The sequence below is a fragment of the Schistocerca nitens genome, chromosome 2 (assembly GCF_023898315.1).
Source record: "Schistocerca nitens isolate TAMUIC-IGC-003100 chromosome 2, iqSchNite1.1, whole genome shotgun sequence".
In the NCBI taxonomy this organism is placed as follows: domain Eukaryota; kingdom Metazoa; phylum Arthropoda; class Insecta; order Orthoptera; family Acrididae; genus Schistocerca; species Schistocerca nitens.
This window is the reverse complement of record NC_064615.1, coordinates 897,776,453-897,801,498: the sequence shown is the minus strand read 5'-3', so window position 1 is coordinate 897,801,498 and position 25,046 is coordinate 897,776,453. Positions and strand designations below refer to the sequence as shown.

Sequence of the window (25,046 nt, the reverse complement as noted above, 5' to 3'; positions counted from 1 at the left end):
GAATGGTGGAAGGAGTATATAGAGGGTCTATACAGGGGCGATGTACTTGAGGGCAATATTATGGAAATGGAAGAGGATGTAGATGAAGATTAAATGGGAGATATGCTACAGTGTGAAGAGTTTGACAGAGCACTGAAAGACCTGAGTCGAAACAAAGCCCCAGGAGCGGACAATATACCATTAGAACTACTGACAGCCTTGGGAGAGCCAGTCCTGACTAAACTCTACCATCTGTTGAGCAAAATGGCGAAATACCCTCAGACTTCAAGAAGAATATAATAATTCCAATCCCAAAGAAATCAGGTGTTGACAGATGTGAAAATTACCTAATCTTCAGTTTAATAGGTCACGGCTGAAAAATACTAACGCAAATTCTTTACAGACGAATGGAAAAACTGGTAGAAGCCGACATCGGGGAATATCAGTTTGAATTCCGTAGAAATATTGGCACACGTGAGGCAATACTGACCCTACGACTGATCTTAGAAGCTAGATTAAGAAAAGGCAAACCTACGTTTCTAGCATTTGTAGACTTAGAGAAAGCTTTTGACAATGTTGACTGGAATAATATCTTTCAAATTCTGAAGGTGGCAGGGGTAAAATACAGGGAGCGAACGGCTATTTACAATTTGTACAGAAACCAGATGGCAGTTATAAGACTCGAGGGACATGGAAGGGAAGCAGTGGTTGGGAAGGGAGTATACAGGGTTGTAGCCTATCCCCGATGTTATTCAATCTGTATATTGAGGAAGCAGTAAAGGAAACAAAAGTTCGGAGTAGGTATTAAAATCGATGGAGAAGAAATAAAAACTTTGAGGTTTGCCGATGACATTGTAATTCTGTCAGCAAAGGACAGTTGAACGGAATGGACAGTATCTTGAAAGGAGGATATAAAATGAACATCAACAAACGCAAAACGAGGATAATGGAATGTAGTCGAATTGTCGGGTGATGCTGAGGGAATTAGATCAGGAAATGAGACACTTAAAGTAGTGAAGAGTTTTGCTTTTTGGGGAGCAAAACAACTGATGATGGCCGAAGTAGAGAGGATATAAAATGTAGACTGGCAATGGCAAGGAAAGCGTTTGTGAAGAAGAGAAATTTGTAAACATCGAGTATAGATTTAAGTGTTAGGAAGTCGTTTCTGAATGTATTTGTATGGAGTGTTGCCATGTATGGAAGTGAAACATGGGCGATAAATAGTCTGGAAAAGAAGAGAATAGAAGCTTTCGAAATGTGGTGCTACAGAAGAATGCTGAAGATTAGACGGGTAGATCACATAACTAATGAGGAGGTATTGAATAGAATTGGGGAGAAGAGAAGTTTGTGGCACAACTTGACTAGAAGAAGGGATCGGTTGGTAGGACATTTTCTGAGGCATCAAGGGATCACCGATTTAGTATTGGAGGGCAGCGTGGACGTTAAAAATCGTAGAGGGAGACCAAGATATGAATACGCTGAGCAGATTCAGAAGAATGTAGACTGCAGTACGTACTGGGAGATGAAGCAGCTTGTACAGGATAGAGTTGCATGGAGAGCTGCATCAAACCAGTCTCAGGACTGAACACCACAACAACAATGAGTAGTCCTTAATTAAAACTACCTCGCACGACGAAACAATAAAATACGTACTGATATACAATGTGTGTAATTAGATCCACACTTGAAATCCACATTAAAAGTGCAAATAGTATAATGGGTAGCTCCTAGGGAGGCAAAGTAAAATACACAATTGTCTAAAAGGCAGTATTAAAAATTTATAAATAAATTAACATCTATAAATTGAAATCTTCCAGCATGACAAAACAATTAAACCATTACCGTTTAAGATAATTAACACTTCAGTGATTATTAATTAAAAGTCGATCGTCGATAATACATCCAGAGTGGGATCTTAATAGCACGGTCTCTTGGCTTCTCTATATAACGTTCTTGGCCGCCCGCTCTGAGCGAGTGGTTCTAGGCACTTCAACCCGGAACCGCGAGCCTTCTACGGTCGCAGGTAGAGTCCTGCCTTGGGCATGGATGTGTGTGATGTCCTTAGGTTAGTTAGGTTTAAGTAGTTCTAAGTCTAGGGGAGTGATGACCTCAGATGCTACGTCCCATAGTGCTTAGAGCCATTTTTTAACGTTCTTCCTTTGCTTCGGCGGAGCTCGCGAAAGATGGCCCAGGTTCCCCGCCGCTGGTAGAAGGCTCGCGCGAGTAACGCCAAGCTGCTGTGGCGCTCGACGCTGCTGGAACTAGTAGGTTTCTGAATACATCAGGAGAAGCATTCAGGTTAAACTCATTTTCTTAAATGACGACTAGTAGTTCAGGGTGTCTTTTTCTGTGCACGTAAATCTCCATTACCTCGAGTAGGTTCATTAATTGCCCCTTTGTCGCCCTATGCAACATTTTCATACTGTCCTTTATGTTTCCCACCGCATGTTCTTTTCTATCCAAATACGTGCCGGAAGCGCTCTTATTTTGGTTATACGTGTGCTTTCTGAAACGATTCTTGAACTTCTTTCCCGTCTGACTGATATAAACTTGTCACAGTCCTGGCACTTATCTTATACACACCAGATTATAAATACACTACTGTCCATTAAAATTTCTACACCACGAAGATGTCGTGTTACAGACACGAAATATAACCGACAGGAAGAAGATGCTGTGACACGCAACAGATTAGCTTTTCAGAGCATTCACACGAGGTTGGCGCCGGTGGCGGCACCTACAACGTACTGACGTGAGGAAAGTTTCCAACCGATTTCTCATACACAAACAGCAGTTGCCCGGCGTTGCCTGCTGAAACGTTGTCGTGATGCCTCGTCTAAGGAGGAGAAATACGTACCATCACGTTTCCGACTTTGATAAAGGTCGGATTGTTGCATATCGCGATTGCAGTTTATCGTATCGCCACATTGCTGCTCGCGTTGGTCGAGATCCAATGACTGTTAGCAGAATATGGAATCGATGGGTTCAGGAGGGTAATACGGAACGCAGTGCTGGATCCCAACGGCCTCATATCACTAGCAGTCGAGATGACAGGCATCTTATCCGCATGGATGTAACAGATCGTGCAGCCACGTCTCGATCCCTGAATCAACAGATGGGGACGTTTGCAAGACAACAACCATCTGCACGAACAGTTCGACGACGTTTGCAGCAGCATGGACTATCAGCTCGGAGACCGTGGCTGCGGTTACCTTTGACGCTGCATCACAGACAGGAGCGCCTGCGATGGTGTACTCAAGGACGAACCTGGGTGCACGAATGACGAAACGTCATTTTTTCGGATGAATCCAGTTTCTGTTTACAGCATTATCATGGTCGCATCCCTGTTTGGCGACATCGCGGTGAACGCACATTGGAAGCGTGTATTCGTCTTCGCCATACTGGCGTATCACCCAGCGTGATGGTATGGGGTGCCATTGGTTACACGTCTCGGTCACCTCTTGTTCGCATTGACGGCACTTTGAACAGTGGACGTTACATTTCATATATGTTACGACCTGTGGCTCTACCCTTCATTCGATCCCTACGAAACCCTACATTTTTGCAGGATAATGCACGACCGCATGTTGCAGGTCCTGTACGGGCATTTCTGGATACAGAAAATGTTCGACTGCTGCCCTGGCCAGCACATTCTCCAGATCTCTCACCAATTGGAAAATTCTGGTCAATAGTGGCGGAGCAACTGGCTCGTCACAATACGCCAGTCACTACTCTTGATCAACTGTGGTATTTTGTTGAAGCTGCATAGGCAGCTGTACCTGTACACGCCATCCAAGCTCTGTTTAACTCAATGCCCAGGCCTATAAAGGCCATTATTACGGCCAGAGGTGGTTGTTCTGGGTACTGATTTCTCAGGATCTATGCAGCCAAATTGCGTGAACATGTGATCACATGTCAGTTGTAGTATAATATATTTGTCCAATGAATACCCGTTTTTCATCTGCATTTCTTCTTGGTGTAGCAATTTTAATGGCCAGTAGTGTATTTGGTGCTATTGTTGTCAACTTTGTACCTAGAACCAATTGTACTCTCTGTTTCAAATCCTATTTTCACTTTCGTTCTTCTCAAAGCCTGTGCAGTTCTAATGAAAAATGCACCATTGTATGACATAGCAACAAACTGGTCCTACTGTCTCCTTCTTGTCACTTATTTTTGACTTTAATATAGAGGTTCATTACATCACGGTTCTTATAGCAGTTTGCAATGTCTACTTTTCTAAACACATTTAATTCTTCCACTTCGTCAGTAGGAGTGAGTGGTAGTTTTAGCATCCTGTCGGTCAAGGCTCTGAAGTATGCCCATTTTTGCTTTTTAAGGTGACATTGTTTCAAATTTATAATCGTGTCAGTAGCCGTTGTCTTCTTAAATATGCTAATCTTACGCCTTCCATCTCTTTTAGTTAGCCTAATATCCAAGAAACGTATACTTCGTTCTTGTTCCAGTTCCACTCTGAACTTAATTTTTTGTGCATCCCACCCATTCTTCCTGCTACCTCGCGTATTTCATTTTAGTCACCTTTGTACAGTAGTATGATATCGTCTACATAATGTCCGCAATACTGAATTTTTTGGAGACGTCAAGATCTTGGTCCAAAACTTATTTTATAGCTCATTTACAAATATCTCAGCTAAAGTATCTGACAAATTGTTGCCCATTGTGAGTCCGTCCTTCCGATAAAAAGTCTTATAGTTAAATGACAACACATGTTCTAAAATTTCCAAGATTCTATTACTTCCCCTTGACTCGAGATGAATGGTCGTGACACACACTGCACATTTCAAATGAATTCAGCAAAACGGACATTGTCTATTACCCTTCAACGAATGTGAAGCACTATATGTATGAAAGAGAAACATAGATTTTAGAATAAGATACTCTGAAACCCCGTAACTCTGAAAAGAGGAAACACATGTACCACATTTGCACACAGCATCGTGCAACGCAATCACAACCCTACTGTTTTAAAATACCACTAAGCAATAATAATAATTATAATAATAATAATAACAATAATAATTGGTAGACAGCTAATGGCCACGTACCACAACACAGAAAACATCCACTACAGTGGACTTTAAGCATCAAAATCCATATTCTAACTTAAACAAACAAATTTTTGAAGTTATAAGAAAGGCCTAAAATTTCCGAAACAGATTTTGCCTGTATTGCAGGTGACATGCTGCATTAAGTACAAACAAGAGGCTGAAATGGCTAGACAGCCATAGAACATGCATAATGTACACTATTATATTAAAACAACACATGTGAGCCTGTGCGTGTTATATATACTAAAAACTTAGGTTATGTCCGCCAGGACGACACTGAAAGCAACAATACGAAGAGTTGGTCCACTCACGTAGCACCCTTTCTTTCAGAATGACAATGCTAGACCGCCTGCGACATCTGCAACAATCCAGCACCTTGGGTCCACTGTCATCAAAAAAATGGTTCAAATGGCTCTGAGCACTATGGGACTCAACTGCTGAGGTCATTAGTCCCCTAGAACTTAGAACTAGTTAAACCTAACTAACCTAAGGACATCACAAACATCCATGCCCGAGGCGGGATTCGAACCTGCGACCGTAGCGGTCTTGCGGTTCCAGACTGCAGCGCCTTTAACCGCACGGCCACGTCGGCCTGCCCACTGTCATCGATCATCTTCCATAAAGCTCGACCTGTCTCCATGCGATTTTCGTCTGTTTACAAAACTTAAAGAACACCTTCGAGGACTTCACTTTGATAGCGATGAAGAAAGCACAGGTGATTTTATGGCTCTGTCAACAAAGTCAAACATTCTGTCGTGATGGTATCATAAAACTGGTTTCTCGTTGAGAGAAATATGTATATCTTAGGGAAAAGTTCTTAACAAAAATCTTGAGAAGGTTGTGATCGATTTACTTCAAAATTTTACATTATACTTTAATAAATATTCAGATTGACATAAACGCAAAGCAAAACTTGCATACACAGCTTTATTTTAGTCCACGCAGTCTACTACATCTACATCATACTCCGCAAGCCACCTAATGGTTTGTGGCGGAGGGTACTTTCGGTACCACTATCTGATCCCTCTAACCCTGTTCCACTCATGAATATTGCGTGGGAAGAATGATTGTCGGTAAGCAATTGTATTGGCTCTAATTTCTCGAATTTTCTCCTCGTGGTCAATAGGCGAGACGTTTGTGGGGGGAAGTAATATTTGTTCGACTCCTCTTGAAAAGTCGGTTTTAACAAAAAACAGGAAATTTGTATTTATGGGTTATTAGCTTATGATTAGGATACTATTACGGAATCTGAACCATCGAAGATAAAAACTATGAGAAATACTGTCATTTAAGCTACTACCACTACAGACCCATCAGCTGAAGAGAGTTGTCTCTCACCGCATATACCAATGATCCCAATCAGTTTACCTATGCATTTTAAGCCATGTCAGTTCCCAATCGAGGGGGACACTCTTGTACATATTTAGTGATTGTGAAGCAGTGCCAGGTCCATTAGCTAATATATGGTAACGTTCCACTGGTGCCGGCTGGAGTACCCGTGCCGGCCGAAGTGGTCGTGCGGTTAAAGGCGCTGCAGTCTGGAACCGCGGGACCGCTACGGTCGCAGGTTCGAATCCTGCCTCGGGCATGGATGTTTGTGATGTCCTTAGGTTAGTTAGGTTTAACTAGTTCTAAGTTCTAGGGGACTAATGACCTCAGCAGTTGAGTCCCATAGTGCTCAGAGCCATTTGAACCATTTTTTGGAGTACTCGTGCGGTTCTAGGCGCTACAGTCTGGAACAGCGCGACCACTACGGTCGCAGGTTCGAATCCTGCCTCCGGCATGGATGTGTGTGATGTCCTTAGGATAGTTAGGTTTAAGTAGTTCTAAGTTCTAGGGGACTGATGACCTCAGATGTTAAGTCTCATAGTGCTCAGTGCCATTCTTTTGTTCCACTGATAACAGTTAAATTCTTAAGTTGATAGAAACTTGTGATTTCCAATAAATAAGCGATTTTTGGACCATAGATACCGAAACGTATTCCTATTATTATATTTCTCATCCTCGGATTGCCAGAAGCAGCTTCATTCTTGTACCAAACATATTCCCCCGATTTGTCCGAAGAAAACAAACTGACTTGAATTAATTAGATCTTTGTCCGAATTTTGTACGTTCCAGCATTGAGATGAGCAACGCCGACAAGGCGCACATACTGGCGTACTGATTTGAAAAGATCGACCGTCTCCGCCGGATGCCGTGTTTTCGGTGCCCCATTCGGTCTGCAGAAAGAGACGACAGGCTCTAATACCCAAATCTGAGCTAGAATGGTTAAAGAGCAGCTGATGTTGGTTTGACGGTGGCGGAGAAATAGTTTAGAGACTTCATTGCGGATGGCTTTGGGTACATCTGCCACTAGTCAGTATCCTCTTACAAGTTTTGGCTTTCTTCAAATCAATACTCAATTGGTACGTCCGTTAATGAGTCGAGGGAGAATGTGCATCTGTTGCGGTGATTTTTCACGTCTGTTATTGTGGGGAGCGGAACAGCTACCTGTCAACCGAGGATGTTATTAATAAGGCCTTGCGGCTGATCGTTGAATTCACTTGTAGCTATGTTGTTGGGGTCATGATTGACGACGCCGTGAGGATATTCGACAAACTTTGTCGGTCGTCACTCTTCTCTTGGAGGACTACTGAAAAGACAGAGCTGTTAAGCTCATGTCCCGTAACATGCTGAGAAAATGGTCTCCAAATGGTGCCCTCGAGATCCAAAGTGTGGTTCAACTTTTTGGTGTAAGGCATTCAACAGCTAAGATCACATAAATACCTTTTCTTTATTTAAGGTAAGTGGTTTCAAAAATTATGCTGCCATCTTCAGGTCTTAAAATCTTTTGTTGTAAAACATGTTCATTTTACGTTGCCCTCACGCACAAGATGTCATGTGGATAAAAATTGCACAGCTGTGCGTGAGTATAAAAGATTTTAGGACCTGGAGATGACAGCGTAGTCCATTGTCTTTAATTTTTTTATGCGATCTTGGCTGTTGAATGGTTTTTAGGAGTTCTCGAAAAATGAGAAAAATCAACCAGTTTTTGGGCGATCAGGGTAGAGCCACTGTTGAACACCATGTGGTAAGAAGCAGCCGTATCGGAGCCGTGGCCCACCCTGATGATTTTCTTCTGTTGGCTCACAGGAACTCAAGAAAACAATTCAAGAAAAGTACCGTCGCGACCACTGAAATATTTGATAGGTGATGTCCAATAACACTTTTTTGAAAGAAAAATTAAATCGTGACCTGGAGATGAAAGTAAATAATGAAAACATTAGAAGACAAAACATGGCCATATACTTGGGCGTCTTTCTCGGCCAATACTTGAACTACGGGTCGCGAACACTTGGTTTGCTAAATAAAATTGTAAGTACAGGTCAGGTAAATTTCCATCTTCCAGCTAACATGACAAAAAAGTTGCCTTAGTGGTTGTCTATGGAGCAAGTATATGGGCCCATACACTACGTCCAGTCAGATCGGTCCTCGTGGTGCGAAGAGTCCAGAGAAACGTTGTACTAAGAAGTGTTAGCGCCTTTGGCACCTTACCAACAGATAGCATGCTAGCAATAATGGGGCTGTGTCCCTCGGACATTGTCACCCGTCAATGAGCTGACGTTACTGGCTTGAAAAGCGAAAAAATGGAGAAAGTAGATCAAGCGTAGTTTTCGTGGAAGTGGAAGAGGCACAAAAGACCCAGATCTCCAGTTATGGCAACAGGCAGGGGAAATGCCAGGTAAAGGAGGCGAGTGTTTAGGTTTCTCCCAAAAGTAATAAAGAATAAAAATGAAATACAGCTTCAGAAAGGTCTAATATGATTCCTCGCCAGACATGGTATTTACACCTAATAGGGAAGAGGCCGAGCATCACATGTCGCTGTCTAGTCGAAGAGGTGACATCGCAGCACATGATGTTCATCTGCACACGAGCTGACTCAGTGGATAGGTAGCTACTACATGCAATGGAGATGTTGGACATACTTGTTGATCTAGTGAAATCATAGTTCTCTATTGGAATGTAAGGATTTACAAAGAAGTTCAATAAGTGTCGAAACCTAGAATTCAGTGGAAAGATATGCTGATGAATCGAGGAATTGTGACATCATGGTAAATAGCATGTTATTTCACTGTAGAATCTGAGTACAGTAGCAATTCTGCGTGTCAAGGATTCGATAAATTCTGGGTAGGTTACCCGAGGAATGCGGTACTAGATCTACTCTCAAATTACGAAACTAACATAATTTGGCCGGTTGCCTGTCGCCGCGGAGTTGGCGCCTGATAAAGTTCCAGATGTGTACCAACGAGTGCAGATCAAAATTTTGTGATCAAGACATCAATAAGAGTTTACTTCATGCTCCTGAAACCACTATAGCAGGATTCTGGGATTGTGACACTGACAGTTATCCTGCTGGAGAATGCCATCAACATTGGGAACACATAATGCACAAAGCGATTGAGGTGGTCCGTAATAATGTTCATATCGTCGACAGCTGTCATGGTGGCTTCTGTTGCCACCACAAGTCCCAAGGAAAGGCCTATGAATGTCGCCCATAGCGTGGAGCTACTGCCAAAGTCCTGTGTCCATGGCGTGGTGCATGTTTCGTTCAGGAGTTAGATTGGATGACGACCGTCGACCCAGTGCACAAAGCAAGAGACATGACTCATATGACCAACTGATATGTTTCCACTGATCCAAAATCCAGTGTCGATTATTCCGTGCTCATTCCAATTGTAATCCATAAGTCCATAATTACCAAAAAAATACTGACATATGTGTGTGTGTGTTTTCCACATCTGCTCCTAAACCACTGTACTGATTTTAACCGAACTTCGCATACATGTCCCTTACTGTCAAGTAAAAATCGCTGTGGGTGGAGGAACTATCTACCTTTCATAGTTCAGAAGGTACGACGTCATAAACAGTGCGATGCGTGAGAAACTTGTGCATCATTCATGACGTTTAAATTTATCACTTCAGTGCTGCTAAGTGGATTTCGCAGCCAGAATTCACATATGGCTCTAAATGCTCCTACAAAAGTATATCATGGTATCACACACAGTTCAGAAGGCAGGGCTCACGCACACAGATGTGTGAAAAACTGCTGCATTGTGCATGACGTTTATATTTATTACTTATTTTCTACTAAGTCTATTCGCAACACATTCCGCGGACACTGTCCACATAGGCATGTGGGAGCACCTACAAAATCATATCATAATATGACACACAGGATAAATGACGACATCAGTGAAGAACTGCTGCATCATGTATGACGATTGAATTTATTACGTCTTTACTACTATAATCGGAACACATGTCGCAGCTACTATAAAGATACACTACTGAATGTACCTGCAAAATTACACTGAAGCGCCAAAGAAAGTGCTTGAGGCATCGTATTCAAATACACAGATATGTAAACAGGCAAAATAAGGCGCTGCGGTAGGCAACGCCTATATAAGACAACAAGTGTCTGGTGCAGTTGTTAGAACGGTTACTACTGCTACAATGGGAGGTTATCGAGATTTAAGAGAGTTTTAACGTAGTGTTACAGTCGGCGCACGAGCGATGGGGCACATCTCCGAGGTAGCGATGAAGTGGGGATTTTCCTCCATACGACCATTTCACGAGTGTACCGTGAATATCAGGAATCCGGTAAAACATCTCCGACATAGCTACGGCCGGAAAGAGATCCTTCCAGAATGGGACCAACGACGACTGAAGATAATCGTTCAACGTGGCAGAAGCGCAACCCTTCCGCAAATTACTGCAGATTTCAATGCTGGGCCATCAACAAGCGTCGGCGGGTGAGCCATTCAACGAAACATCATCGGTATGGGCTTTCGGAGCCGAGGGCCCACTCGACCACCATTGATGACTGCACGACACAAAGATTTATACTTCGCCGTGGCTGATCAACACCGAAATTGGACTGTTGATGACTGGAAAGATGTTGCCTGGTTTGACGAGTCTTCTTTCAAATTGTATCGAGCGGATGGACATGTATGGGTATGGAGACAACCTCATGAATCCATAGACTCTGCATGTCAGCAGCGGACTGTTCAAGCTGGTGGAGTCTCTGTAATGGTGTGCGGCGTGTGTAGTTGGAGTGATACGGGACCCCTGATACGTCTAGATGCGACTCTGACAGGTGACACGTATTTAAGCGTCCTGTCTGATCACCAGCATCCATTCATGTCCATTGTGCATTCCAACAGACTTTGGCAATTGCAGCAGGACCATGCGACAACCCACACGTCCATAAATGCTACAGAGTGGCTCCAGTAACATTCTTTTGAGTTAAAAAACTTCCGCTGGTCACCAAATTCCCTAGACATGAACATTGTTGATCATATCTGGGATGCCTCGCAACGTGCCGTCTTCAAGAGTTCTCCACCCCCTCGTACTCTTGCTTATTTATGGACAGCCCTGCAGAATTCATGGTGTCAGTTCCCGCCAGCACTGCTTCAGACAATAGTCGAGATCATGCCACGTCATGTTGTGACACTTCTGCGTGCTCCCGAGGGCCCTACACGACATTAGGCAGGTGTACTACTTTCTTTTGGTTTTCAGTTATATATGATAATATATGATAATACGTCATAGACAATGAGATACGTGGGAAAAATGCCGCATCGTGCATGAAGTATTAATAAATTCACACCCCTGCAGTCGAGTCAAGTTAAGGAAATCCCTGATATCTGGCGGCGTTCTTGTCATTTTTCAACCGCAAAGCGTGAACGGCTGTAGGCGGAAACGATAGTCGTCTATAGAGGTGTGAAGATGCGTTGCGATACAGATGTTTACAAGATCACGTTGTAGACACGTGAACCAGCTGCGCCCAGCGTACAGAAACTGTCCGGGATCATGATTCTTTTTTGTGCATTATGTATATTTCTTTGTACTACTGTGTAAGACAAGGCTGTAGCCTTTCGTCCCTACTCTTCAATCTGAACATCGAGGAAGCAATAATGGAAATAAAAGAAAGGTTCAGGAGTGGAATTAAAATACAAGGTGAAAGGATATCAATGATACGATTCGCTGATGACATTGCTATCCTGAGTGAAAGTGAAGAAGAATTAAATGATCTGCTGAACGGAATGAACAGTCTAATGAGTACACAGTATGGTTTGAGAGTAAATCGGAGAAAGACGAAGGTAATGAGAAGTAGTAGAAATGAGAACAGCGAGAAACTTAACATCAGGATTGATGGTCACGAAGTCAATGAAGTTAAGGAATTCTGCTACCTAGGCAGTAAAATAACCAATGACTGACGGAGCAAGGAGGACATCAAAAGCAGACTCGCTATGGCAAAAAAGGCATTTCTGGCCAAGAGAAGTCTACTAATATCAAATACCGGCCTTAATTTGAGGAAGAAATTTCTGAGGATGTACGTCTGGAGTACAGCATTGTATGGCAGTGAATCATGGACTGTGGGAAAACCGGAACAGAAGAGAATCGAAGCATTTGAGATGTGGTGCTATAGACGAATGTTGAAAATTAGGTGGACTGATAAGGTAAGGAATGAGGAGGTTCTACGCAGAATCGGAGAGGAAAGGAATATGTGGAAAACACTGATAAGGAGAAGGGACAGGATGATAGGACATCTGCTAAGACATGAGGGAATGACTTTCATGGTACTAGAGGGAGCTGTAGAGGGCAAAAACTGTAGAGGAAGACAGATTGGAATACGTCAAGGAAATAATTGAGGACGTAGGTTGCAAGTGCTACTCTGAGATGAAGAGGTTAGCACAGGAGATGAATTTGTGGCGGGCCGCATCAAATGGAAACGAAATTTGTTCCATCATATAAACGCAGTTTTTTTGTTATCACTTCTAATAGAAAATAGGCAAAATTAATATCTGGGAACGCCAGGTCTGACAGCTAGTTGATGATATCGCTGGGACAGTCTGGGGACGTGTAGAGGTCGTCTGCAGCATAGCTCTAAGATCAACAAGGTGCGCTGAATGGAGTAGTTGTAAACACCTGCGCCTGCACCAGCACTGCAGTCGGTCGTCTGGTCTACTACAGATCACCTGTCCAGCTTTACTGAGCGGAAAAGCCACCGACCTCTACGTTATGTGATTTGGCGTAGACTGCCAACACCTTGTCCCCCTGCTCGTGTTTTCACCGTTATTCTACCATTCTCTACAGACTATCATGAGAGCACCACGCGAAAAAGCCGCACAGCTTCGCCGTTTTCAAGATGCTAGTTTTTAGGCTCCGAACCATAACAATCTGCCCTTTGTCAAAGTCGCTTATGTCACTGGGTTGCGGTTCATTTCGTCTCCTGAGTGATTACCCGTTCATCTTTGCTCCACACATATAGCTTCCTTACCGAGTTACGCTACCGCAACTCTACAAGACGTCATTCCTTCTCGCGGCGGGTTGTGGTCCATAATGTTTTGGCGCATCAGTGTGGGTGAGATCGTCACGTAAAACCTGGTCGACCTAAAGATCTGGACCATCCGATAGAATGGCGGATGATACCCCATATTTCATGATGGACGACTGGAATGCCAAATGGCGACTCAGTCTAGTTATCGCTAGAGGAGGGGTAATAAGGGAATAAGCAGTAAGTAGAAGGTTATGTCCAGAATTTTCTGAAGTTGTATATACAGGGTGAAAAGTATTTAAACCGGCAAACTCTGGGAGGTTGTAGGGGACATCAAAACAAATATTTTTCCCTAGCGTCATTTTTTCCTATGAGGATTATTTAAACCGGTGGAGGCCGTATTAGGATCTTCAGTTGGTAGAGGGCGTATTACGCTCTACAGTTGTAGGCAACTGCTGTCCACCAGTGTAGTAGTGCATTGTCTCTGTTTACTAATGGAGCGATACACCTGGAGTGAGTACACTGATGTGGTTGGTGCGTACTACGTAGCGCACCACATCAGACGAGCTGCACAGCGGGTTTATCTACAACAACATCCTAATCGCCGTATCCCGCATCATACGACCTTTGCTGCTGTGAACCAACGTCTGTATGAGACCGGGTCATTTAGCAGATTACTTGGACAGGGACGCCGTCCCACGGTTAGAACGCTGCAATTTGAGGAAACTGTGTTGCAGCAGGTGGAGCGGGATCCTTCAATCAGCACTGGTGCAATTGCAAGTAACATGGGGATAAATCAGACGAATGTAAGAAGAGTCCTTCGAGAGCAACTGTTACGTCCATTTCCCTTACAGCGTGTCCACAACCTGGAACCAGTTGATTATCCACCCAGAGCACAGTTTTCGCAGTGGTACCTGGAACAGTGTGAAATGCATTCTACATTTCCATCCTTTGTGTTTTTTACCGATGAAGCAATGTTCGGGCGTGATGGAGTCTTGAACATACAGAATTCGCATGTTTGGAGTGAGGATAACCCACCTGCCACAGTTACTAACGCTCATCAAGTGCGGTTCTTCGTTAATGTGTGGGTCGGTGTTGTTGGGGACTGTTTAATTAGGCCGTATCTGCTATCTAGGCCATTAAATGGCAGGCACTATTACAATTTTCTCGCCAGAGCATTGCCAGAATTGCTGGAAGACATCCTGCTCCCTACAAGACAACGCATGTGCTTCCAACATGACGGGGCGCCGGCACATTTCAGTCGTCGTGTGCGTCGATTCCTGGACCGTCAGTTCCGAGAAACGTTGATTGGCATAGGTGGTCCTGTACCACGGCCTACTCGATCCCCAGATATGTCCCCTCTGGACTTTTTTGTGCGGGAGAGATGCGCAACCTTGTTTAGCAACTCCTGTTGCATCAGAAGAGGATCTGGTTGCCCGGATAGTAACAGCAGCAGGATCAGTTCAGGATACTCCTGGGGCCTTTGCCCGTGTCAGACAGAACATGATCCGACGGTTTAACCTTTGCTTACGTGTCAATGGAGGCATTTTTGAAAATCTACAGTAATTGAAATTGGGTTGTGTTCATGTGTTGTCTCTTGGTCACAAAAAAATGGAAAAGTGTTTGTTGGTTAATTTGACGCCAGAGAAATCTTCCTCTACCGGTTTAAATAATCCTCATAGGAAAAAATGACATCAGGGAAAAATATTAGTTTCAATGTCCCTTGCAACCTCCCAGAGTTTGTCAGGTTAAATACTTTTCACCCTGTATACTCTTAGACAGAAAACGAAACGACACACCACGAAGGAATTTGATGATTCATTCAAGAGAAAGAGCTTCACAAATTGAGCAAGTCAATAATGTGTTGGGTGGCGTCTGGCGCCTATGAAAGAAGTTATTCGGCTTGCCATTATTTGATATAGTTGTTCGATGTCATCCTGAGGGACGTCGTGTCAGATCCTCTCCAATTGTGGCGTCAGATCGTCAAAATTCCAAGATAGTTGGAAGGCCCCACACATAATGCTCCAAACGTTTTCAGTTTGGGAGAGATTCCGCGACCTTGCTTGACAAGGTATAGTTTGGCAAACACGAAGACAGGCAGTAGACACTCTCACTGTGTGCGGACGGGCATTATACTGATGAAATATAAACCCAGGATGGCTTGCCATGATGGGGAACAAAACGGGGCGTAGAATACCGTTGACATACCGCTGTGCTAAAGCAGGTGTTGACAGATGTGAAAATTACCGAACTATCAGTTTAATAAGTCACAGCTGCAAAATACTAACGCGAATTCTTTACAGACGAATGGAAAAACTGGTAGAAGCGGACCTCGGGGAAGATCAGTTTGGATTCCGTAGAAATGTTGGAACACGTGAGGCAATACTAACCTTACGACTTATCTTAGAAGAAAGATTAAGAAAAGGCAAACCTACGTTTCTAGCATTTGTAGACTTAGAGAAAGCTTTTGACAACGATAACTGGAATACTCTCTTTCAAATTCTAAAGGTGGCAGGGGTAAAATAGAGGGAGCCAAAGGCTATTTACAATTTGTACAGAAACCAGATGGCAGTTATAAGAGTCGAGGGGCATGAAAGGGAAGCAGTGGTTGGGAAAGGAGTGAGACAGGGTTGTAGCCTCTCCCCGATGTTATTCAATCTGTATATTGAGCAAGCAGTAAAGGAAACAAAAGAAAAATTCGGAGTAGGTATTAAAATTCATGGAGAAGAAGTAAAAACTTTGAGGTTCGCCGATGACATTGTAATTCTGTCAGAGACAGCAAAGGACCTGGAAGAGCAGTTGAACGGAATGGACAGTGTCTTGAAAGGAGGATATAAGATGAACACCAACAAAAGCAAAACGAGGATAATGGAATGTAGTCAAATTAAATCGGGTGATGGTTGGTTCAAATGGCTCTGAGCACTATGGGACTCAACTGCTGAGGTCATTAGTCCCCTAGAACTTAGAACTAGTTAAACCTACCTAACCTAAGGACATCACAAACATCCATGCCCGAGGCAGGATTCGAACCTGCGACCGTAGCGGTCTTGCGGTTCCAGACTGCAGCGCCTTTAACCGCACGGCCACTTCGGCCGGCCAAATCGGGTGATGCTGAGGCGATTAGATTAGGAAATGAGACAAAGTAGTAAAGGAGTTTTGCTATTTGGGGAGCAAAATAAATGATGATGGTCGAAGTAGAGAGGATATAAAATGTAGACTGGCAATGGCAAGGAAATCGTTTCTGAAGAAGAGAAATTTGTTAACATCGAGTATAGATTTAAGTGTCAGGAAGTCGTTTCTGAAAGTATTTGTATGGAAGTGAAACATGTATGGAAGTGAAACATGGACGATAACCAGTTTGGACAAGAAGAGAATAGAAGCTTTCGAAATGTGGTGCTACAGAAGAATGCTGAAGATAAGGTGGGTAGATCACATAACTAATGAGGAGGTATTGAATAGGATTGGGAAGAAGAGAAGTTTGTGGCACAACTTGACTAGAAGAAGGGATCGGTTGGTAGTTCATGTTTTAAGGCATCAAGGGATCACAAATTTAGCATTGGAGGGCAGCGTGGAGGGTAAAAATCGTAGAGGGAGACCAAGAGATGAATACACTAAGCAGATTCAGAAGGATGTAGGTTGCAGTAGGTACTGGCAGATGAAGAAGCTTGCACAGGATAGAGTAGCATGGAGAGCTGCATCAAACCAGTCTCAGAACTGAAGACCACAACAACAACAACAACCGCTGTGCTGTAAGGATGTGGCGGATGGCAACCAAAGCGGTCCTGCTATGAAAATAAATGAGACCCCAAACCATCACTCCTGGCTGTCGGACCGTATGGTGGTTGACTGTCAGGTTGGTATCTCACCGCTGTCTAGGGCGTCCCAGACACGTCTTTGGACTGGAATCTCATTAATTGGAATAGAATTGTTCTTAGTTATGAGTCCTGCTTCGAATGACCAGCGAGGACGTGTCTGGAGACGCCCCAGTCAGTAGCGGTGTGCCAATCCGACTGTCACCCACAATATGGCCCGACAACCATGTGAGTCGTGGTAAAAATTGCAGTTTTGAAGAGCCCGCCGCAGCGCGTAGTGTGAGGCAGTCGCCCTCCATTTTTGGCGGTGGCGCCGCTGTGGCAATCGCAGCTTTGGTGTCTCCCTCTGGTGTGAAAGGTGAAAAGTTGCCTGTTCACGTGCTTTTAAGGGGTGCTATGAGCTCGGCAGTCGGTCAGTCTGTCAGTCTTTGAGAGGCTAGTCAGTTGGTCAGCCGGCTCAGTGTGGGGTAGTCAGTGTCTGTCTGTCGTCGGAGTGCGAGTATGTCTGTCGTTTGGATCAAACTTCAAAGCCAGAAAATGAGAGTCTTTCCACTCCGCCAGTAAGAGAACTCAGCTAGTGGTCGCCCGGTCGGGGCTGAGTTCCTGCATCAGAATCTGCGTGTTAGGCCGCCAGTCTGCTCGAGTTGCTCGGGCAACGGTCATTGGCGGTTGGATCGATCGGTTGGTCGGTCGCGCACTGGGACACAAGATGATTTGTCCGCCTGGAGCGTCGGCGCATCTGAGGTCGCCACGTCAGTCCAGTGGACCGCGACGTATAGCGATGGACAGTTGCTTCACGGCCGACACGAGAGCAACAGGAGTCAATCCACGACATCGGTCTGGCCGGCGCGAGCTGCGCGCCGTGAGACGGGAGATCGGCGCGCCTTCCTGCGTCCGTTGAAGTGGCTGGCAGCGGACGGTTCGGGAGAGCGTTTTGGGGGTGCTGCGCCAGGTCATCGCCAGACATCGCAGTTTATTAGTAGTTAAGTGATTGGAGATATGTTGTTTCATTTACTTCTTAAATTCTTCTTGTTTTCTTGGTTAGGTCACCAGCCGCTTTGTTTTGGGGTCGTCCCACCATTCTTCTCTGCTTGCCCACCCGCGGGAAGGTGGTTATTTGTGAATTGGGAGGACCGTTTTTCCTTGCGGAATTGTGAGGTTTAGAGCTATCTGCGGTTCGGGTTGTTTAGTAACCCCCCTCCGTCCCCCCTGTCAATATGCCATACGTTAATAGCTGCCTCTGTCACGTTTGTCGGATTCGGTGTTAATGAATTTATTGCTTAAAGGCCGAATTCTTGATATATGTTTTTAACTTGCCTATCATATTGCGAGGTGGTATATGTGTAATGTAGAGCATGTTGTACATTTTATGTAAGTCTGCATTTTATGGGTTTTATTTAAATAGTTATTTTAGGTTATAAGGTTGCCACCCTTCCACCGTAAGAGTCCTTAAAAAAACTGCACTCTCAGTGGCAAATAATTTGAGTGTTGTACCATTCCATCCCTCTTACGGGGTGCATAGTTTACGAGTTTGTGTGAATTGTTAAAAATTTTTTAGTTTAAAGTAATCTGGTGTGTTGCAGATTTTCGCCAGATTTTCAGAAGTTGTTGTGAGCGGTCATGACTACGACCGTGTTGAAAGGGAGCACGCAAGCTTCTCAGCCGGAAGGCTCATACTGTTAATATTGTTATTTCTGCCTCTAAATAAAATTGTAGCTTGATATTTCGAGGGTACTTCTCTGATTATAATTTTAAATCTGTTTTTGAAAGAGCTTTTAGGAATGAAATTCACGTTTGTTAAAAGTAATTTCATTTTCCTGCAGTTACTTCCTGGCAACTACTTCCACGCTCACCTAGTGTGATTAAATGTGTTAATGTTCTTGATGAATCGCTAGTAAATAAAGTAAATTCTTTAAGAAAAGATTTTGAAAGTAAATTTACGGTTCACAGGAGAGATGGACTGGCGCGTCGTTTCATGTCATAGAAGGACTCTTTGGAGGTCATCCACGACATCCTTAGAGCACAGCGATACGACACGATATTCTACGCCCCATGACAAGCCATCCTTGTCTGACGTTTCAGCAAGATAATGACTGTTCGCGAGCGACAGAGTTTCTTCAGCTTGTCTTCGTGCTCGTCAAAACCTACCTTGGGTAGCAATGTCGCCGGACATCTCCGCTGTTGACAACGGTTGGAATATTATGCGCAGGGTCCTCCAATCATTACGGGATTTTGACGATCTAGCCCGCCAGCTGGACGTGATTTGGGACAATATACCTTAGGAGGACATCCAACAGCTCCATCAATGAATGCCAAGCCGAATACCTGCTTACATAGAAGCCAGAGGTGGACCAACACGTCATTGACTTGCTCAATATGTGAAGCTCTTTCTCTTTAATAAAGCATCCAATTTTTTATGAAACTAAACATTTAATATAATGTAGGCTTTCACGGCCGGTGTTGTCTTCAGCTAAAACTTACGGGCTGAGAGGCCGTGGTCGATGTGAAAAATTTCCACGTAACGTTTCGTCTCCATCTGCGGGGGCATCTTCTGAGGTCTTCCGCCTATTGCCATTGAGGCACTCTCGCATTTATAGAGCGCATAGAGGTAATTAAACGGGTGGATGGGACGCTGGGCCACAAGGTATATAGAAAGAACACTCACACGGATCGATACCTCCACAAGGAATCAAACCATCATCCTAGGCAAAAAAACCTTGGTGGACAGAGCCAACAGAATCTGCGAGCCGGCTTACTTACAAGATGAACTAAACCACTTATGGTCAGCCTTCATGAAAAACGGATATACCAGCAAGGAAATTGATCGAGCCCTCCATCAGAGAAGAAAAGAAGCCAGAAGTCCAGAGCAACAACGGTCACCTACTGGAAAAGTTTTCCTACCGTTCATTGATAAAGTCACGGACCGTATCGGGAAAGTTCTGGCCAAGTATGGGATCGAAGCAATCTTCAGACCCACCAAGAAGATTAAGGAATTTTCAAGAACTGCAAAAGACGCCCGACACCCCCTAGCAACACCTGGGGTACACAAAATTCCATGCAGTTGTGGACAAGTATATACTGGAACAACGAGAAGAATTGCAAACACCCGCTTAGCCGAACACATCGAAAAATCGGCCGTAGCTGAGCAAGCTTTTCGAGATGGGAACCACGAAATTAAACTGAGTGAGACACGCGTTCTAGTTCTAACATCCCATTATCATGCGCGCATGTATAGAGAAGCAATGCACCTTTTTCCAAAGCTGTTTCACACAGGAAGACCGCACTGCAGTTCCTTCTCTAAATCCTCGCACAAACAAAAAATGGCTGACATCGCAATAAGTGTCCAAGGAATAGAAAAGCAACTGGAATCACTCAACAAAGGAAAGTCCACTGGACCTGACGGGATACCAATTCGATTCTACACAGAGTACGCGAAAGAACTTGCCCCCCTTCTAACAGCCGTGTACTGCAAGTCTCTAGCGGAAAGGAAGGTTCCAAATGATTGGAAAAGAGCACAGGTAGTCCCAGTCTTCAAGAAGGGTCGTCAAGCAGATGCGCAAAACTATAGACCTATATCTCTGATGTCGATCTGTTGTAGAATTTTAGAACATGTTTTTTGCTCGCATATTATGTCGTTTCTGGAAACCCAGAATCTACTCTGTAGGAGTCAACATGGACTCCGGAAACAGCGATCGTGTGAGACCCAACGCGCTTTATTTGATCATGAGACCCAGAAAATATTGGATACAGGCTCCCAGGTAGATGCTATTTTCCTTGACTTCCGGAAGGCGTTCGATACAGTTCCGCACTGTCGCCTGATAAACAAAGTAAGAGCCTACGGAATATCAGACCAGCTGTGTGGCTGGATTGAAGAGTTTTTAGCAAACAGAACACAGCATGTTGTTATCAATGGAGAAACGTCTACAGACGTTAAAGTAACCTCTGGCGTGCCACAGGAGAGTGTTATGGGACCATTGTTTTTCACAATATATATAAATGACCTAGTAGATAGTGTCGGAAGTTCCATGCGGCATTTCGCGAATGATGCTGTAGTATACAGAGAAGTTGCAGCATTGGAAAATTGTAGCGAAATGCAGGAAGATATGCAGCGGATAGGCTCTTGGTGCAAGGAGAGGCAACTGACCATTAACATAGACAAACGTAATGTTTTGCGATTACATAGAAAGAAGGATCCTTTATTGTATGATTATATGATAGCGGAACAAACTCTGGTAGCAGTTACTTCTGCAAAATATCTGGGAGTATGCGTGCGGAACGATTTGAAGTGGAATGATCATATAAAATTAATTGTTGGTAAGGCGGGTATCAGGTTGAGATTCATTGGGAGAGTCCTTACAAAATGTAGTTCATCAACAAAGGAGGTGGCTTACAAAACACTCGTTCGACCTATACTTATTGCTCAACAGTGTGGGATCCGTACCAGATCGGGTTGACGGAGGAGATAGAGAATATCCAAAGAAGAGCGGCGCGTTTCGTCACAAGATAATTTGGTAAGCGTGATAGCGTTACGGAGATGTTTAATAAACTCAAGTGGCAGACTCTGCAAGACAGGCTCTCTGCATAGCGGTGTAGCTTGCTGTCCAGGTTTCTAGAGGGTGCGTTTCTGGATGAGGTATCGAATAAATTGCTTCCCACTACTTATACCTCCCCAGGAGATCACGAATGTAAAATCTGAGAGATTCGAGCGCACGGAGGCTTTCCGGCAGTCGTTCTTCCCTCGAACCATACGCGACTGGAACAGAAAAGGGAGGTAATGACAGTGGCACGTAAAGTGCTCTCCGCCACACACCGTTGAGTGGCTTGCGGAATATAAATGTAGATGTAGATGTAGATTCACAAACAGCATAACAGTTTTAATAGAAAAGAGGATGTTTTAAGGTTAGAGAAATGTGGTTGTCGACTTTGCGCAATGACAATCGATTACTATTACTCGAGAATGATGACGCCTTCCAAAGATAGGCATACCGTCAGCATCACGTGACGAATGGTGGTGTCCTCTATGCGCTCTATAAATGCGAGAGTACCTGGAGCCTCAGTGGCAGTAGCCGGGCGACCTCAGAAGATGTCTCCCGCAGATGGAGCCGAAACGTTAGGTGGAAATTTTATACATCGACCCCGGCCTCTCAGCCCGGAAGTTTTATATGGTTCAAATGGCTCTGAGCACTATGGGACTTAACATCTGAGGTCATCAGTCCCCTAGAACTTAGAACTACTTAAACCAAATTAACCTAAGGACATCACACACAGCCATGCCCGAAGCAGGATTCGAACCTGCGACTGTAGCGGTCGCGCGGTTCCAAACTGAAGCGCCTAGAACCGCTCGGTCACTACGGCCGGCGGAAGTTTTAACTGAAGACTGTAAACATTTGTTTGGTCGTACACATACATCTATCGATTTCTATCCCATTCGGATAATTCCTTAGTTGTGCGTCAGTTTTTTATTTACTTTTTTCTTTTAGAGTGTATTTCAGTGCAAATATACATTGCGCTACGCAGAGGCGGGAATTTAGTTTGAAACTGTGGTACTGTACTTACGGTTGGACGCCCTCGACATCGAAGTAGTGGAAGCGCAGTCGCACCCGCTGGGTGCCGGCGCCGTGGAAGAAGTAGTGACACTCGGTGTCCCGTGGGTACAGCCCGGGGAAGTTGGGGCTGGTGACGTAGCCGCTGGTGGCCTCGCTGCTGTTGAAGGCGAAGCCGCACGGCCACTCCGACAGCTGCCGACCGCCGCCGCCCAGAACCCCGAAGTCTGCAACAGCCGACGGTGGACCGCTGCAAGACGGCCTCGCAACTTCACCGCTACATCAAGGCAGAGGGTACAGTGGTGTTGGCATAGGCGAGTACTCCGCGATATTTGTTAAAGCTAGCTGAGGGTAATAAAAGTGAGATGTGAACGGAAAAAAAAAAACAGGACAAGTGGGAGTAAGACTGGGGCTCTGACGATTCCGTACAAACTTAATTATCTGTATGCCCATTTTTTCACACTCTGTAAGTTCATCTTTTCACAGGCGGTGTAGGGACCTCGGCTGTTCAGTACAGAATGTCAAATCAAACACCTTTCAGCCGTCTGAGTTTCCAAATTGTTATTTTATTGGACTCCCAGTTTCGGCGATGTATGAATAAGTGAAATCAGAGCTCGTACGGAAAGATATAGGTGTTCATTGTTTCCGCGCGCTATACGAGATTGGAATAATGGATAACTGTGAAGGTGGTTCGAATAACCCTCTGCTAGGCACTTAAATGTGATTTGCAGAGTATCCATGCAGATGTAGATGTAAGCCATCACCTGCCGAGAAGGCAGGTGATATTTGAAGTAATCACTGTCTCAAAAATTTACGGATACGGTTTCTAATAACTTTTGTTTCAAAATATATTTAACTGGTAACTGATTTTTGATAACACTTTTGCTTAGTTTGATTTCACTCACTAATCACTAGTATATAGTAAAGTAATGATACAATAAATTATTAAAATACAGTACTGAGAAGATTTTTCCGGAGTAATATTTGTAATTTCAGAAAAAGATTGGAGAACAAAACATGAATGCCATCATTTGAAAATGGAATTCGAAAACATGTAAAACTTCTGTTACAGGGCTGATTGGCGGCGAATGTCTGAAAAGTGTTAGAAAGGAACAACACTTTTCCCCTACGCTGTAAGTTATTCCCTAATGTCTTGACAGGTGTCCTATATTCCAGACCCTTTTCTTGTCAGTGTTTTCCATATGCTCCTTTCTTTGTCGATTCCGCGAAGAACCTCCTCTTTCTTTACTTTATTAACACACTTAAATTTTCAACATCTTTCTACAGTACCACATTTCACACTGTCTGATTCTCTTCTTTTCCGGTTATTCACTGCCATACAACCTGTGCTCCAAACGTAGATTCTCTCTAATTTCTTCCACAAATTCCGTCCTATGTTTGACACCTGTAGCATTCTGTTAGCGAGGTATTCTTGCTTTGCCATTGGAAGTTACCTTTTCATGTTCTCCTCATTTCCTCTGTCGTCTGTTAATTGGTTTTAAGACTTCTCAGGGTACCACAATTCGTTCAAGGCATCTACTTAATGGTCCTCAATTTCAATAACTTTCTCACTGGTATCATTTCTGCTACTCCTAATTATTTTCGCCTTTCTTCGATTTATTGTCAGTCACGTTCTGTGGTCTTTGCACTGTTCATTCTATTCTTCCTTCACCTCACTGAGGATGGGGAGTCTTGTCATGGATATCCGTTCACTGTCAACTTAAATTTCACTGCCGAAACATTTATTTTAATTCCCGTCGTTGCTTACACGATGTACCAGTTGAACAGTAGAGGAGAAAGACTGCTTGCCAGTCTTACATTCTTTTTAATTCGAAAACTTTTCTCTTTGTTTATTTCTTTTCTTTCCTTTTGGAACTTGCAGATTTATAAGTAGCACATCTTTCCCCATAGGTTACTTCTAATTTTCTGAGCACTTCAGACTGTCAAATGCTTTTCTTCTGTCGACAAAATCTTGTTCTCGTAAGTTAATTATCGTAAAATCTTACTACGACAATCAAATGCAACGTCAGAACAGCTTCTATGATGCTTTTATCTTTTCTAAAGTCAAACTGATTGTCATCTAACACATCCTTTCCATTCTTCCATATATTATTATAGTCAACCACTTGGATGCGTGTTACGTTAAGCTCCGTGGGGAGTATTTCTCACATTTACCTGCCATTGCTATCACCAAATTGTGTGGACGACGTTTCAGGAAGTCCCTTTATTTTAGAAAGCCAGAAGGACAGTTATGTCACTTCCTTATCTGATATAAAACTCTCTTAAATTCTGACTCTAATACTGGATCCTGTATGTATTCCTAATC

At 43.8% G+C, this 25,046-nt stretch overlaps 1 protein-coding gene across 1 annotated transcript in view; it reads right to left on the bottom strand.

The window, feature by feature from the left end:
- LOC126237206 (suppressor of lurcher protein 1-like) overlaps positions 1-25,046 on the bottom strand; it is a 732,293-nt gene that overhangs the window by 110,781 nt on the left and 596,466 nt on the right. The window contains exon 4 of the mRNA XM_049947086.1: positions 22,734-22,947. Coding sequence (XP_049803043.1) covers positions 22,734-22,947 — 214 coding nt within the window. The remainder of the gene's footprint in view (positions 1-22,733; positions 22,948-25,046) is intronic.